Source organism: Nothobranchius furzeri, chromosome 6 (assembly GCF_043380555.1).
Source record: "Nothobranchius furzeri strain GRZ-AD chromosome 6, NfurGRZ-RIMD1, whole genome shotgun sequence".
Taxonomy (NCBI): Eukaryota; Metazoa; Chordata; class Actinopteri; order Cyprinodontiformes; family Nothobranchiidae; genus Nothobranchius; species Nothobranchius furzeri.
The window spans coordinates 76,010,622-76,023,608 of record NC_091746.1 but is presented as its reverse complement, the minus strand read 5'-3'; the positions used below and the strand labels follow the sequence as shown (position 1 = coordinate 76,023,608).

The following is a 12,987-nucleotide window of genomic DNA, read 5'->3' as shown; positions in this document are numbered from 1 at the left end:
TGTGAGTTTACTACAAACATAGCCATCATTTTTGGATTAAAAAACTATTTGCTGTTTTTTTGTAGAATGTTTTTTATGATCTTTGCATGACTTCCGTGCCAGGATGTGTTTGAATTCCAACGCAAACATGCCTGTTAAATCTCTGACCAACAGAGAATTCACATGAAACATAACCGTGAGCATGCTAGTCCAGTGATGGCCTCTGCATCGGGTCCAGAGGTGTCTCTGTGTCCGGTCAGCTGGGCTGGACGTCAGCCTCCGATGACCCTTTTAAAGGATTAAGTGGGTACAGCCGATAGATGGAGAAGAGAAAGTGGGAGTTTTGTTCTGAGGCTGTGCGAGAGCATGTGCACGGCATTTTAGATTTAAAGTAGTTTAATTTATGCAGATCTATGAGTATTTCAACAGCTCTCACAGACACGCACAGAACCTCCAGTTCTACTCATACACGTCTAATTTAGGTCACTGCCACTAGATTCCTTTTCATCTCCCTTCATTTCTTTTGTCTTTGCTCTTTCTATTCATAGTTCATGTATTTCATTTTGTCACATCCCCGAACACTTTTTCTTTATTGTCTTCCACTTCACTTTATTCCTTTCCTCCAACTATCTCCTCTCTCGCTCTCTCTGTCCCTCATTGCCTCAGGATAAACCAGGGTGTCCTGTTCTTCTTACTTTCATCACGAGATCCCAGTTTGCATGAATGGCTTAGCGTTACCTGCTGCAACCTGGCCTACTTCTCACATACCTCCTCTCTTCTGTTTCAGTGCTACCAGCAAAGTCACAGCCAGACGGGTGTAGGTGGTGAGCTGGTAAATTAGTAATACGGAGGGAGGAAGAGGAAAGAAAAAGAAACAAAATTGCACAACTTTGACGACAAACAGACAGGTCAGATTTAGTGCGGAGTTGCCTTAGAGAGCAAGTCACCTCCAGATCAACTGTTGTTTGCTGATAAACCGAATAAAGGAGTGTGTAACAGCGCTGTAAACATGTGCGGTCATTATTCTGGCATTTCAGTGCATCTTATTTAAAATATAAATGTTCTACCCCAAACCGATATCCTTGTGCTCTCTTCAGGTAAAGGTCTGTGCTTCACTTGGATTGGAACTAGACATTGCTGATGGCTAGTGGTGCGACAGATCAGAAATTTCATGGTGCAGATCATATCACGTTTTTCAGTCATGGATTGGAATGTTTTTCAGACTGGCAGAAATAAAAAGAAAAGCCTCCTACACCTATCTCCTGCATCAGCTTCTAATAGAAAATAGATGGTGAAATTCTAGGATTTAAAGAGCCCGAACAATCTACGTCACACTGTCGCTTAACATTAATGGCCTCGCCCATCTTGACTCACGACGGGGAAGGCTGCTGTGGTTTTAGCGTCCAGGAAACAACAGAGAACATCTCGGCTAGTAGAAGCTATCATTAGCATCAGCAACTCCACCACAGAGCAGAACTCCTCCGGACTTTTATTATTTGTGGAGAAAACAGCCATGTTGCAAGTCAATGGTAGAGAAGACTTGCTTTTAGCCAATCCGAGGTGCGATGTCCCAATATCAGGATATAAGACTCTAAATCCTGCCATCTGAGGCCCAGCTAGGATGTGGATAACGTCTAGTTCCTGAAAATGATGCACCAGTGGGTTTTTCCCCCAGAGTACGACTTACAAGGCATTCATTCCAACTAGAGACCACTGCAAATGTATTGATTAAACAAGTGCTCAACATCTTTAAGAAATCTTTCCACTTGTGTCTAATTCAACAATGTGTTGGAAACGCTCATCAGGGTTTCTGGTCCATTTTGATGTGATAGCATAAAACAATTGCAGACATTTCGTTAGCCGCACAGAGATGTGAGCCTTAAAGAGGACATAATGTGCAATACTCACCTTTTGACTCCTTTTGTGCTGATGTGTGGGTCTCTTCCGCCTCTATTAACACTCCAAACATTGAATAAAGCATCCATGCAAACAAGCTGTAGTGATCTGTAGTTGTATATTTATACACAATAATTAGATCAAAATATTATAATCAGAAGTGGTTGTTTTTATCATCAGGGAGTTGACTTAAACACTCTGTATTGACTGAGAGACAAGAAAAGAGAGAGAGTTGGGATCGTTTAAGAATCTTTAATTTCTATAATTATAAATTCTTAAAATCAGGACTATCTCAATGATGGGTGCATATGGATTTGGATGTTTCGTGTTGGTGTGTGTGTGTGTGTGTGTTGTTCAGAATCTCTAGGCTGGCGTAGCGAATCTGGTTGTTATGACTAGGCTACCACGAGGCTTCAGAAGCTGATGACATGAGCCGCCATTTTGTGCTGTGACCACGTACCCTGTGGAGCCTCCCGTGTAGATCAGGAAATGCCAGGTCCTCGGACCCTCGGATGTACCGGAGCTGGTGAAACAGCGGTCGCAGCACTACAAAGCCCGTCTGTGGGTCGACTCCGGTAGCAGTGGGCAGGCATCAGCAAGTTCACTCTTATTTTGAAGGAACGCCGTCTGGTTGGTTCAAACGACGGAAGTCTCCAGCTTGACAGTTCTCAGTTTAAAATAGGAAAGTACAGCTGGCCATTCTGTACTTCTCTTTTGGAGGTGATGGATTGAGAGCTGGTTGAAAACAATGTTGAGAGTATGATGTAACTCCTTTGGAGCTCGGATCGAACAGAGCTGAGGTTAAAATGGAACTGAGTATAAAATGGCGTTGCCTTGTTTTATATCCCCTAATTGTTTATAAATCTTAGTAAACCGGATTGGACAACTTCATTAAACAACCCAGATTCTCTCTATGACAGACAAAAGTTCTGATTGGCTGAGAACAATGTGTCATGCGCTTCCATGTTAATGTAGATCAGTCTGTCTGGTGCAGTCCTGTTTATTCATTAAACACATAATTCATGACATCTTTATTTCACAGATCATTCACCTGATTATTAATGATCAACATATACTTTGATTAGCTTTATCACGAATAAAGTACTTAGATTAATTAATGGAAAGCGTTCTTCTTCTCTTCTTCTGTCTCTTCTCCTGGAATGTAAACATACTGAAACAAGCGTCCGACCTTGGCGATGTTACTGTGTGAAGGGGCAGCTGTTAAGGGCAGACAATTATAATATTCATAACGCTACAAAGCTGTTTCAATAAATTCCCATTTGTGATGTCACAAATGGAGAAATTTGCGCACGTAGTGTAAATAGTATTTAATGTAAACAACTTCATGAACATATTTGGCGTAAACTATATGACTACTAAAGATTAAGAAAAAAAGTTATGTTTCTTCTTTAAACTTCACAAGGCACAAAAGGTTCTGGACTGGACTAAAATCTGGTGATTGTAAAGTTTGTTGGAATACATCTGAGTCTCTTTGCGCTGCTCAGAAAACCAGCTTTTGATAATTACAAATAAAAATAAAGTTTTCCTAAAACAAAGTATCTGTGTGCTGCACTGTTCTTTGGTCATGCTTTGATTTATGATCTGTCACTGTGTGATAAACTGGAGTCCTGCAGGTGGAAGTTTTATAATCAAATGATCAAAATTATATTTTCTTTATTGTTTTTATGGATTAGTAAGCATATATCTCATAAAATTAAGCACTAACTAAGTGTGTTGACCAAGGACACAACAGAAGCATTCTCTGTTCAGACCCGGGATCAAACCTGCAACCTTTCGATTTATGGACAACCTCCGGAGCTACTGCTGTCCCCCTGACTTAATAATACATTTAATTTCAACAGCGCCTTTCTAAACTCTCAAGGACACTTTACAGACAGAGATAAAATACACAACAATAAAAGATAGAACAGCATAAAACAAACAGTGTGGAGCAAAGAGAGTAACTATTGGAATGCTAGACGGAACCGGTGGGTTTTGAGTCTGGTTCAAAAGAGAGTGAGTTAATAGTCAGGGATGCAACTAAATGCTTGTTTCTCATTTTCCCTTTTTTTGATCTGAATGAAAATAAGCATACTAGAAAAAAACTGTATTATTAGACAGCTTCATTTTAAGGCTTTTCCATAAGTAATATGTTGACGTGACCTTTATAAAATCTGAAACATTTAAAGTAACAGTGAGCAGTTTCCTGCTCCTCCGCCGTACAAGAAGAAGATAAAAATATCATTTCTATAGCGCCTTTCAAGATAAAAATCACGAGGCGCTTCACAAAAACTAAAAATGTAAAAATATAAAAAAGAATTTAGAAAATGGTTAAAAATATATTTAAAATGAGCAAAAAATAGACGATCGTGATAAAAAATGTTAAGAAAGAGAGAGAATGAATAGGAAAGAGGGAAATAAGCCCTACTGGTTGAAAGCGAAATAATAACTGTTGTCAACAACACTACAGCGAGCTGCTATGGCTGGCGCTAACAATGAGCTAACAGTAACGTGAGCCAACTAATACTAAAATAAACCACAAAGTAAAAAGTTCCACACTGTTGGAGAACAAAATATTATTAATTACAGCTCCAGTAGCAACAAAGCCAGGTCATCATCAGTCCGTGATTTTGTAGTCTCCTTTAGCTCCCTTAAACTAGTGTTGGCTGCTCCTGCGTTCACTTTTGTTTTACCTTTGAATTAAATGTATTTGTTTGTATTCACATGTATTAAATCCATCTTTTACTGTAAAAACTGCATTTGAAACAATGGAAACGTCGTTTTTCTTCGCAGGAGTTTGTTTGTGTGTGTCTTTGTTCATTTTCATCTCTCTAGTCTGTTTAGATACACAAAAATGATCACATTTATCAATCGCTGCTTTTTACTTAGAAACATTTCTTAATTTTGTTAAATTTACTTGTGTAGCGTTATGAATATTCTAATTGTCTGCCCTTAACAGCTGCCCCTTTACACAGTAACAACGTGTAGGAATCGCCAAGGTCGGGTGCTGGTTTCTGAATGTTTACATTCCAGGAGAAGAGACAGAAGAAGAGAAGAAGAACGCTTTTAATTAATCAAAGTACTTTATTTGTGATAAAGCTAATCAAAACGTATGTTGATCAATAATAATCAGGTGAATGATCTGTGAAATAAAGATGTCATGAGTTATGTGTTTAATGAATAAACAGGACTGCACCAGACAGACTGATCTACATTAACATGGAAACGCATGACACATTGTTCTCAGCCAATCAGAACTTTCGTCTGTCGTAGGGCAGAATCTGGGTTGTTTAATGAAGTTGTCCAATCCGGTTTACTAAGATTTATAAACAACTAGGGGATATAAAACAAGGCAACGCCATTTTATCCTCAGTTCCATTTTAACCTCAGCTCTGTTCAATCTGAGTTCCTAAGGAGTTCCTTTGTCATCGCTAAGAAAAGTGCAGGCTGGCCAGCTGCACATTCCTACTTTAAGCTGAGAACTGTCAAGCTGGAGATTTCCGTCGTGTGAACAACAAGACGACGTTCCTTCAAAATAAGAGCTAACTCGCTGACGCCTGCCGCTGCTACCGGAGTCGATCCACAGACGGGCTTTGTCGTGCTGCGACCGCTGTTCCACCAGCTCCAGTACATCTGAAGGTCCGAGGACCTGGCATTTCCTGATCTAACACGGGAGGCTCCACAGGGTACGTGGTCACGGCAAAATGGCTGCTCATGTCATCAGCTTCTGAAGCCTCGTGATTTGTAGTCATAACAACCAGATCCGCCTACGTCAGCCTAGAGATTCTGAACACACACACACACGCACCAACACGATAACATTCTAATCCATATGCATCCATCACAGAGTTAGTCCTGGTAGATTGTAAGAATTTATAATTATAGAAATTAAAGATTCTTAAACGATCCCAACTCTCTCTTTTCTTGTCTCCAGTCAATACAAAGTGTTTAAGTAAACTCCCTGATGATAAAAACAACCGCTTCTGATTATAATATCTAGATCTAATTACAGTGTATAAATATATGATCTATATTTCACTACATTTGGCGAGCCAGCCAGGAGCGAAATCGAAAAGGGCAGACAATTAGAATATTCATAGCGCTACACCAGCCTACCTCTTCTGCTTTGGTTTGACTTCCTGCCAGAATTGACGCGGCTCACTCATGGCTTACGAAAAGATTAGAGCTCACGCCGAAACGATCGCTACACGGCGCGAGTCTTCTTGGCGCTTTGCAGCTGATGTGACCATGAGCGTAGGTTAACAAGGATGCCAAATAGAAACACTTGTCCTGCCACGGTGCTTTGCGGCGCATTGTTGTACTTTCGCATCTGGTGTGTTCCGACCAAAAGAGTACCCCCTATAGAACTTGCACACAGAAAAAGACATTCGTATCAAGCAGGACAATGAGATTTAAAAAATAATTTAACTTTTTTCACGAGAAAACTGTAACTTTATTACACTTAATGTGCAGACTCTGACTCCAGCTGCACACACAGTGATGTATGGCATTGTCCTAATTTATTATGCCAAAACTATCCTACAGCAATCTGAAGTTGTTTTCCAAGGGAAAATTTGGATTCTCTCCCATTTTTCCACATCAGGTATACATTGAATTTTAAGGCAGTAGATGAACACACATTGCTCCTCAGGAAAATAAAGTAGAGACTTTAATGAGAAAATGTTCTAAGTTGAGGAACTTGCCCAGATGATTTCTGGTCTCTGCTGGAGTCTGCCTCGTACATCCTGTACTGAAACTCTAGGGATGTTCATAAAGACATCTCCATCGGTTTTGAGGTTTGATATCTTTGCTACATTTTGACATGCCCTTTAACTTACGTCTACCTCTCAACCCCTCCTTTTCCCTCTTTCTGATTTTTCCTTTCCCGCGGTCTATCTTCAGAAGTTAAAGGGCCAGTCCTGCCTGATTAGAATGCAGAGGAGGAAGGCTCTGCTGCAAATTGAAAACATATTGATTCTCCTCATGCTTTGAGGCAGAGAGGTTGAGAGACAGAGTAAAAGAAGGAGACAGACCGGAGCAAAAGAGAGAACACCTGGTGGAGGAAAAGAAAGTTAGGTCATGGCTGAGTCTTTGCATGTCATGATGTCTCCATTTTTTTGACAAAAAGGCGTCATGTGGGTTAACAACTCCATTGTCATAACAACCATATCGGGATGAGCATTTAAGTGTGTTTGCATGAGCTTTTGCCTTTTACATGTGAGTGCAGGCTGTCATGTCCAGCTGAGGTGGGTAGAGGCCACAGGATTGCAATAGGAGGGGACAGCGCATAATCCGTACAGATGTGCTGACTGCACAGTTTCCATGGGAACACCCCCCACACACACACACACACACACACACACACACACGCACACCACCACCATCCACCACCACCAACAACGCTCCTCATTGCTATTGCAAAAGCTTGATGAGCTCCTTTAATGCTTCCCGCTTTCTCTTCATGTGTGTCCATGAATTCCTGCTTGAGCTCTCCTATTAGCCACAGCTCAATTAGTCTTCTTGTAAATGTGCATGTCAGGTTCATGTGTGTGTGTGTGTGTGTGTGTGTGTGTGTGTGCGCGCGCACGAGCACATGCATGCATGTGCATGTGTGTGCATTGCACAAATATGCAGATCCCAGTTAGTGTAACACGCTTGTGTCATTTTTTAAACAAAGATGGGACAAAAGGCAGGAGTGTGGTGGAGATTGCTACATGTGTACAAGAAACACACATGCAATTAAACATGGAGTTAACATAACTTAAATAAATGACTCTGCCAGCACCCTGCTGACAGGGACTGATTTATTGTGTGTGTGTGTGTGTGTGTGTGTGTGTGTGTGTGTGTGTGTGTGTGTGTGTGTGTGTGTGTGTGTGTGTGTGTGTGTGTGTGTGTGTGTGTGTGTGTGTGTGTGTGTGTGATAGAGACACATATACCCAAACTCATCATAGCTTATAAAATAAATACATTCTGAGTAAAAGCTGCTATCTTGTGGTTGGTAAATGCCATGACAGTATTCCAAAGAAACAAATACTTGTTTTGTCTTGTAAAACGTTTTATTTGAATTCCATGTTAGTCGAATTCTCATAAAAATAACAAAACAAAAAAGCAAAAGACATACATTTCTTCAATTTTGTTGACAGTGGACATAAATAGAATGTTTTTTTAAATAGTGAGTTTGGCATTTTTTAAGTTAATATTATATTTTACTTTATTGAATGTCTTTATTTCATTGCATAATAATATGTTGTGTTAAATTACAATAAAACAACCAGTTAGTGAGAATTTGAGAAAATGTTTTCTGAGACTACGGCAGTTTTACGACATTTACACAAACAATTCGCCGTCACGATTTACGGTTGACGCAGTGGAGCAGGTAAAGTTCGAAGGTAAAGGTACTGATATTCGTTTAATTGCTTTCAGCAAAGCTTCGAAACGTTTAAATCACCAAGTTTAGCAGTGTTTATATTGTTTTATATTGTTTCTAAATTGCATCAAGTCGCCTGCAGTTAGCAGGAGTACACGAGGCTAGCATTTATGCTAGCCAGTGGCGTCCGCAGTATTAGTGAACATCACAACATACTCTTTACTTTAAGAAACAGACATTTTTCCTCTAAAACTTCCTTCATGTGTCCGCCAAGCTTATCACTTGACACACTCAAGATACAGGCAGCTTATTTTTTACTAAAAATGAAAGAAAACACTTTGGTAGTTTAGAGTCAACATGTTTCGGTTTTGCACTTAGCCAATGTACTTATTATGCTATTATTGAGTTATAACATGTTTTGCGCTGCTAAAGTAACTTCAAAGAGCAAAAACAATTTTTAGAAACTTGTAGTTTTTTTTCATAAAATGTTGCTACAGCTTCATAAAGCTATACTTTACTCAGTAATACACCTTGGTGTTATTTCAGGAATTCATCTGTCACATGCAGCACATTTTATTAACTGGAAACATGACTTTTATAGCCACTACACTGAATATTGTGAAGGTTTTCTTATCCACATTAGTTATTTCGAAACTACTTCTCGTTGTTTTCTCAGACTATATTACACATTTATTTCTATTTGATATGTTTTGACATTTTATTTCTTTTTAAATCATCATGATGTAACACAGCATTAAAGAAAACGGATTGATTAGGATTCCTTATCATTAATACAATCTGTAAAAATGTCCATATTAAACCAGAGAAAATGGCTTGTTTTCTGTAATTCATTTACTAAAGTAGTAAAGACCCTTTTTCAGAGTGTGTAGAAATCTTGTGATGTTGGGTAAAAACTTTTTTGACAACAAATCTGTGTTTAGACTTTAACAACTGAGTATTTTTCAGTCACACAGGCGATGTGCATTGGTCCTCCCGGTGCAGACACACTGCAAGTTAGGTCCTTAAAAGCTTTGATTTTGGTGAGTTTAAACATGTCTCACAGAAAACATTCACTATGGATTAAAACACATACACTAAAGTTGTGGGTCCATTTCGTTCTAATTTCTGCAGATATCTTAATGAATTATTAACACTTCATTTATGTTTATCTCTTAGATGACTGGGTTTGTCCACTGTTTTTTGTTACACTGATTTCATATTCAGTTGCAAATAAGAAATTACACTTGTAGCCTATTTTTAAAAAATGTTTGCCACATTTAATTTTTTAGGATACAAACAGTTAAACTAAATAGAAGTAAAACATTATCCCCTCATTGTTTCTTTTCCATTAAGTGAAATTGACAGCCACTACTGTTCCGTGAATCAAACAAGAGCTAAAGAGTCTTGCAAGTGTGAAGGAAATAGATTTTAATGCATTTGTTTCTTAATCTGTGGTTTTTCCTTCCAGACGGTGCTTCTGAGTGTGTTTATGTTTCAGCTGCTGAGGACTGTTGGACTGCGAGCTTTCTCAATGGCTTCTGAGACGTACACATCAGGGACACACTCTGCAGCCTTTGTCACCTGTCCTAATGACACTGTTGCTAAAGATTTAGCTAGGTGATACAATCTTTACTGCATCCTTGGTTGGGCAAGTACAGTTCGGCAGAACCAGCAGAGTCCACGTGGCTTTCTGTGTCTGCCACAGCAGTGGCAGGGATCTGTGGTGTGTTTTAAAAAAAATTGCATTTATGTTTTGTCCCAGGGGTATTGTGGAACGGAAACTAGCTGCTTGTGTGAACATCATCCCAGCTATCAAATCAATGTAAGTTTAACCCCAAATTAATGTCACTGTTACGTAGCTGTCCTTGAGGCCTATTTATTTTAGGCATCATTTATTTCCTCCTTGAAAATAGATATGAGTGGCAGGGAAAGATCGAGGAAGACAACGAAGTGCTTCTGGTGAGTGCCGATCCAGCTTTGTCATATTTGCTTAGAAATCTATTTAGCAACCTTTTTGTTGTCTATCGACACACAACCGAAATTTAGCATGCTGAGCAAATAATTTTAATTTGTTTGCCTTAAAACTGAAAAAATAAAAATAAAATAAAAATGAGAGTTCTAGAGTCACAGAAATTCACCAAAGTTTAAAGTTTAGCTGCTTTATTAAAGGTTTCACTCGTTCCAAGTTTCTTCACTTACAGGTGAAACTATGAAAAATGAATTTCAGTAATTAAACTTGGACTGAGAGACCATCTTAAGGCTCAGGAACCCTTTTAGAGTGTGACACTTTGAGGCTAGAACATTGAACCTTTTTCCATTATTCTAAAAGTCTGAGATTTTGAATGTGGGGTTTTCGTAAGCTGTAAGCCATCATCATCACAATTTTAACAAATAAAAGTGTGAAACATCTGGATTTGCATGTAAAGAGTCTTTCTCATGTATTAGTTTCACATTTTAAGTTGAATTACTGACACAAATGGACTTTAGCACCATATCCTGTTTTTCAAGTTTCACATGATTTCAAGTGGCAAGCTTTGATTAAACTCAAGTACAATCACACCAGTAGGGGGCAGCATTTCCTTCCACTGGTGCGAGGACTGTGGCACTCAGCAAGGGGATCTTTATTCAAGACAAAAATAGCACATGGTGATGCGTAAACAGTGTGAGGTGATCTGAATGCCACACAGAAACACAATACAGCCCAAAGATGGTGGTGATGTTGAACATTCTGCTCAGTCTTTGGCTTTTTGTCAGACTCTGAACCAGGAAGTGGCTGCAGGCAGAAAACTGAGAAGCAACCAGTGACTCCACCCCTCTAGCTGATCAGTGGCTGACTGACTGGTGGCATTTCTGGACCTCGTCAGCACACTTGGAACCACAACGAAGCAGGAACTGAGAAGTTGTAGGAAATTTGGGAGTAACTGTATTTCAGTAATGTCTGTCACAAAATTTTAGGTTAATTAGCCTGCCCAAAAAATAAATAAAAATCTGAACGAAAAAGATTACAAATCGGACATCGCAAAAATGTCTGAGAATTTCATCTCTCCGCAGCGCAGCTGCTGCTTTCCACATGGACCAGATTTATAGTGGCTTTCTCCATGTTTAATGCTCCTTTCATCCCGGGAGAAGATGCAAAGTTCACTAAACTCATAGCAGCTTTCTTCTTCTCCTTGTCTGGTTTAAGGATGTACATTTTGTGAGATGAGCAGATGGAGTGCGTTACGTGTTTTCACACAAAACCTAAAGTATCTTGTCACCTGTCGAAGATGAGCGCTTTCTTGGCATCAAAATGCGTCTTTACAGTTCATGGACATCTAATGTGAAATCCATGTCGCACACATGTCGAATCAGATCAGAAAATAGCTTTTGTCGGCTCATAGACTCCTCATTTATTTTGGCAGTAGGGGACCCATGGTCAAGAAGTAGACGGGCATGACTTAGACTCCCTATAGAAACTCATTGAACAAAGTTAGCAAAGAAAAAAAAATCAAGGCCAATTGGAGATTTTTAAAGGGATATTTTTCTACAGTCTGTTTACATGCCAAAAGGCTAAAAAGAGTTCTGGAGGGACCTAAAAGCTCCCAAAAGTTGTCATTTTCAGGAAAATTTGGTAGTTTACTGAAACCCAACATCCATCCTGGTTTTCATTGTATCCAGAGTGCGTTTGCATGTCCAGTGAACTGTTTTTAACTTGTTTATCTTTTCCAGATGATCAAAACAAGGAGCTCTAAGGTTCCTGCTCTTGCTGAATACGTCCGGTAATTTCCCCCGAGCGTAGCAAACATGTTTGCTCTAGTTTAAAAAGCATATTCGCTCCATTAGCTGCCATCAGTCGTACAGTTAGAGTTCAGCCTTTGCTTATAGGTTCTGTCTGTACACTACATCTCGTTAATTTTTGATTTTTTCACCAGGTCCAACCATCCCTACGAAGTGACGGAGGTCATTAGCCTGCCCATCGACCAGGGTAACCCACCTTACCTGAAGTGGATAGGAGACGTTGTACCGGAGTAGGGGTGTGGATGAAAATAAAAACACCTATTCAGTGTGTTACAAAATCTTAAGTCCTTCTCAAAAAAGTTTGTTCCAGCCACCATCAAAATGCTTTATTTCCATTGTCTACCACTAGAGGGCAGATTAGCCTTTTCTTCTCTTAAAAAAAGATCAAGTTTGACTAAAGTGAAAAAAGTAAACAGTATTCTTATTTTTCAGTGAGTGTTACATTTGAAATAAAGTTTCATTCAGGTATTTTTGGTGATCGTGTCTTGTTTGGTAAGAAATAAAAAAACATTGTAAAGTGTTTTATTTGTGATTATAACACGCAGCACAAACTTACACTCAACATTGAACCCACTGTTAATACGCAACACTTGGTGATCACTTTTCACCAGGATTCACATAAAATGATTACATGTTAATGCTTGAATGGACAAAACTGACTATCATACAAAACACAATGGTATGCTTTCAGCCATTACAAATGTCTGGTTTATGTCATTTTTTGGTCCATTTTGAAGTCATTATGTTTTTATTCATTGTACTTAGCTTCCTGAACAGCTGCTGTAGTGAATTGAAACGTTTACAGGTTGGAAAATGGCTAGTTGTGGATTACAGCAGTTTTAAAAGCTGTCTCGAATAATTCACAGCTGATTTTGATAATGTCATCACATCTTTACTGTCATCGACAACAGTCTGTTCAATTTTGAAAAAATAAAATAATTTTTTACTTCCTCGGAACAATCTGAAAG

The 12,987-nt window shown here is 39.1% G+C and overlaps 1 protein-coding gene across 4 annotated transcripts; it reads left to right on the top strand.

The window, feature by feature from the left end:
* The first annotated feature begins 8,194 nt into the window (after positions 1-8,194).
* On the top strand, positions 8,195-12,487 carry LOC107375152 (protein CutA homolog). Of its 4 annotated transcripts, none has more exons than XM_054744754.2 (7): positions 8,195-8,251; positions 9,209-9,282; positions 9,741-9,859; positions 10,005-10,064; positions 10,156-10,201; positions 11,951-12,000; positions 12,154-12,487. In XM_054744754.2, exons 2-7 carry the CDS (start codon positions 9,220-9,222, stop codon positions 12,251-12,253), a joined length of 438 nt encoding a protein of 145 aa, XP_054600729.1. In that variant the 5' UTR covers positions 8,195-8,251; positions 9,209-9,219; the 3' UTR covers positions 12,254-12,487. The 4 variants fall into 4 exon arrangements, with proteins under 4 accessions (XP_054600729.1, XP_054600728.1, XP_054600727.1 ...); XM_054744753.2 differs by having other exon boundaries at positions 9,711-9,859; XM_054744752.2 differs by having other exon boundaries at positions 8,205-8,264; positions 9,711-9,859.
* Positions 12,488-12,987: the final 500 nt, after the last annotated feature.

Bases quoted from the DNA above. Each gene is read 5' to 3' on its own strand.
- LOC107375152 (XM_054744753.2), top strand. From the start codon at position 9,220: ATGTGCATTGGTCCTCCCGGTGCAGACACACTGCAAGTTAGGTCCTTA. The intron at 9,283-9,710 runs GTGAGTTTAAAC...TTTTCCTTCCAG, and splicing joins CCTTAAAAGCTTTGATTTTG to ACGGTGCTTCTGAGTGTGTT. The intron at 10,065-10,155 runs GTAAGTTTAACC...CCTTGAAAATAG, and splicing joins ATCCCAGCTATCAAATCAAT to ATATGAGTGGCAGGGAAAGA.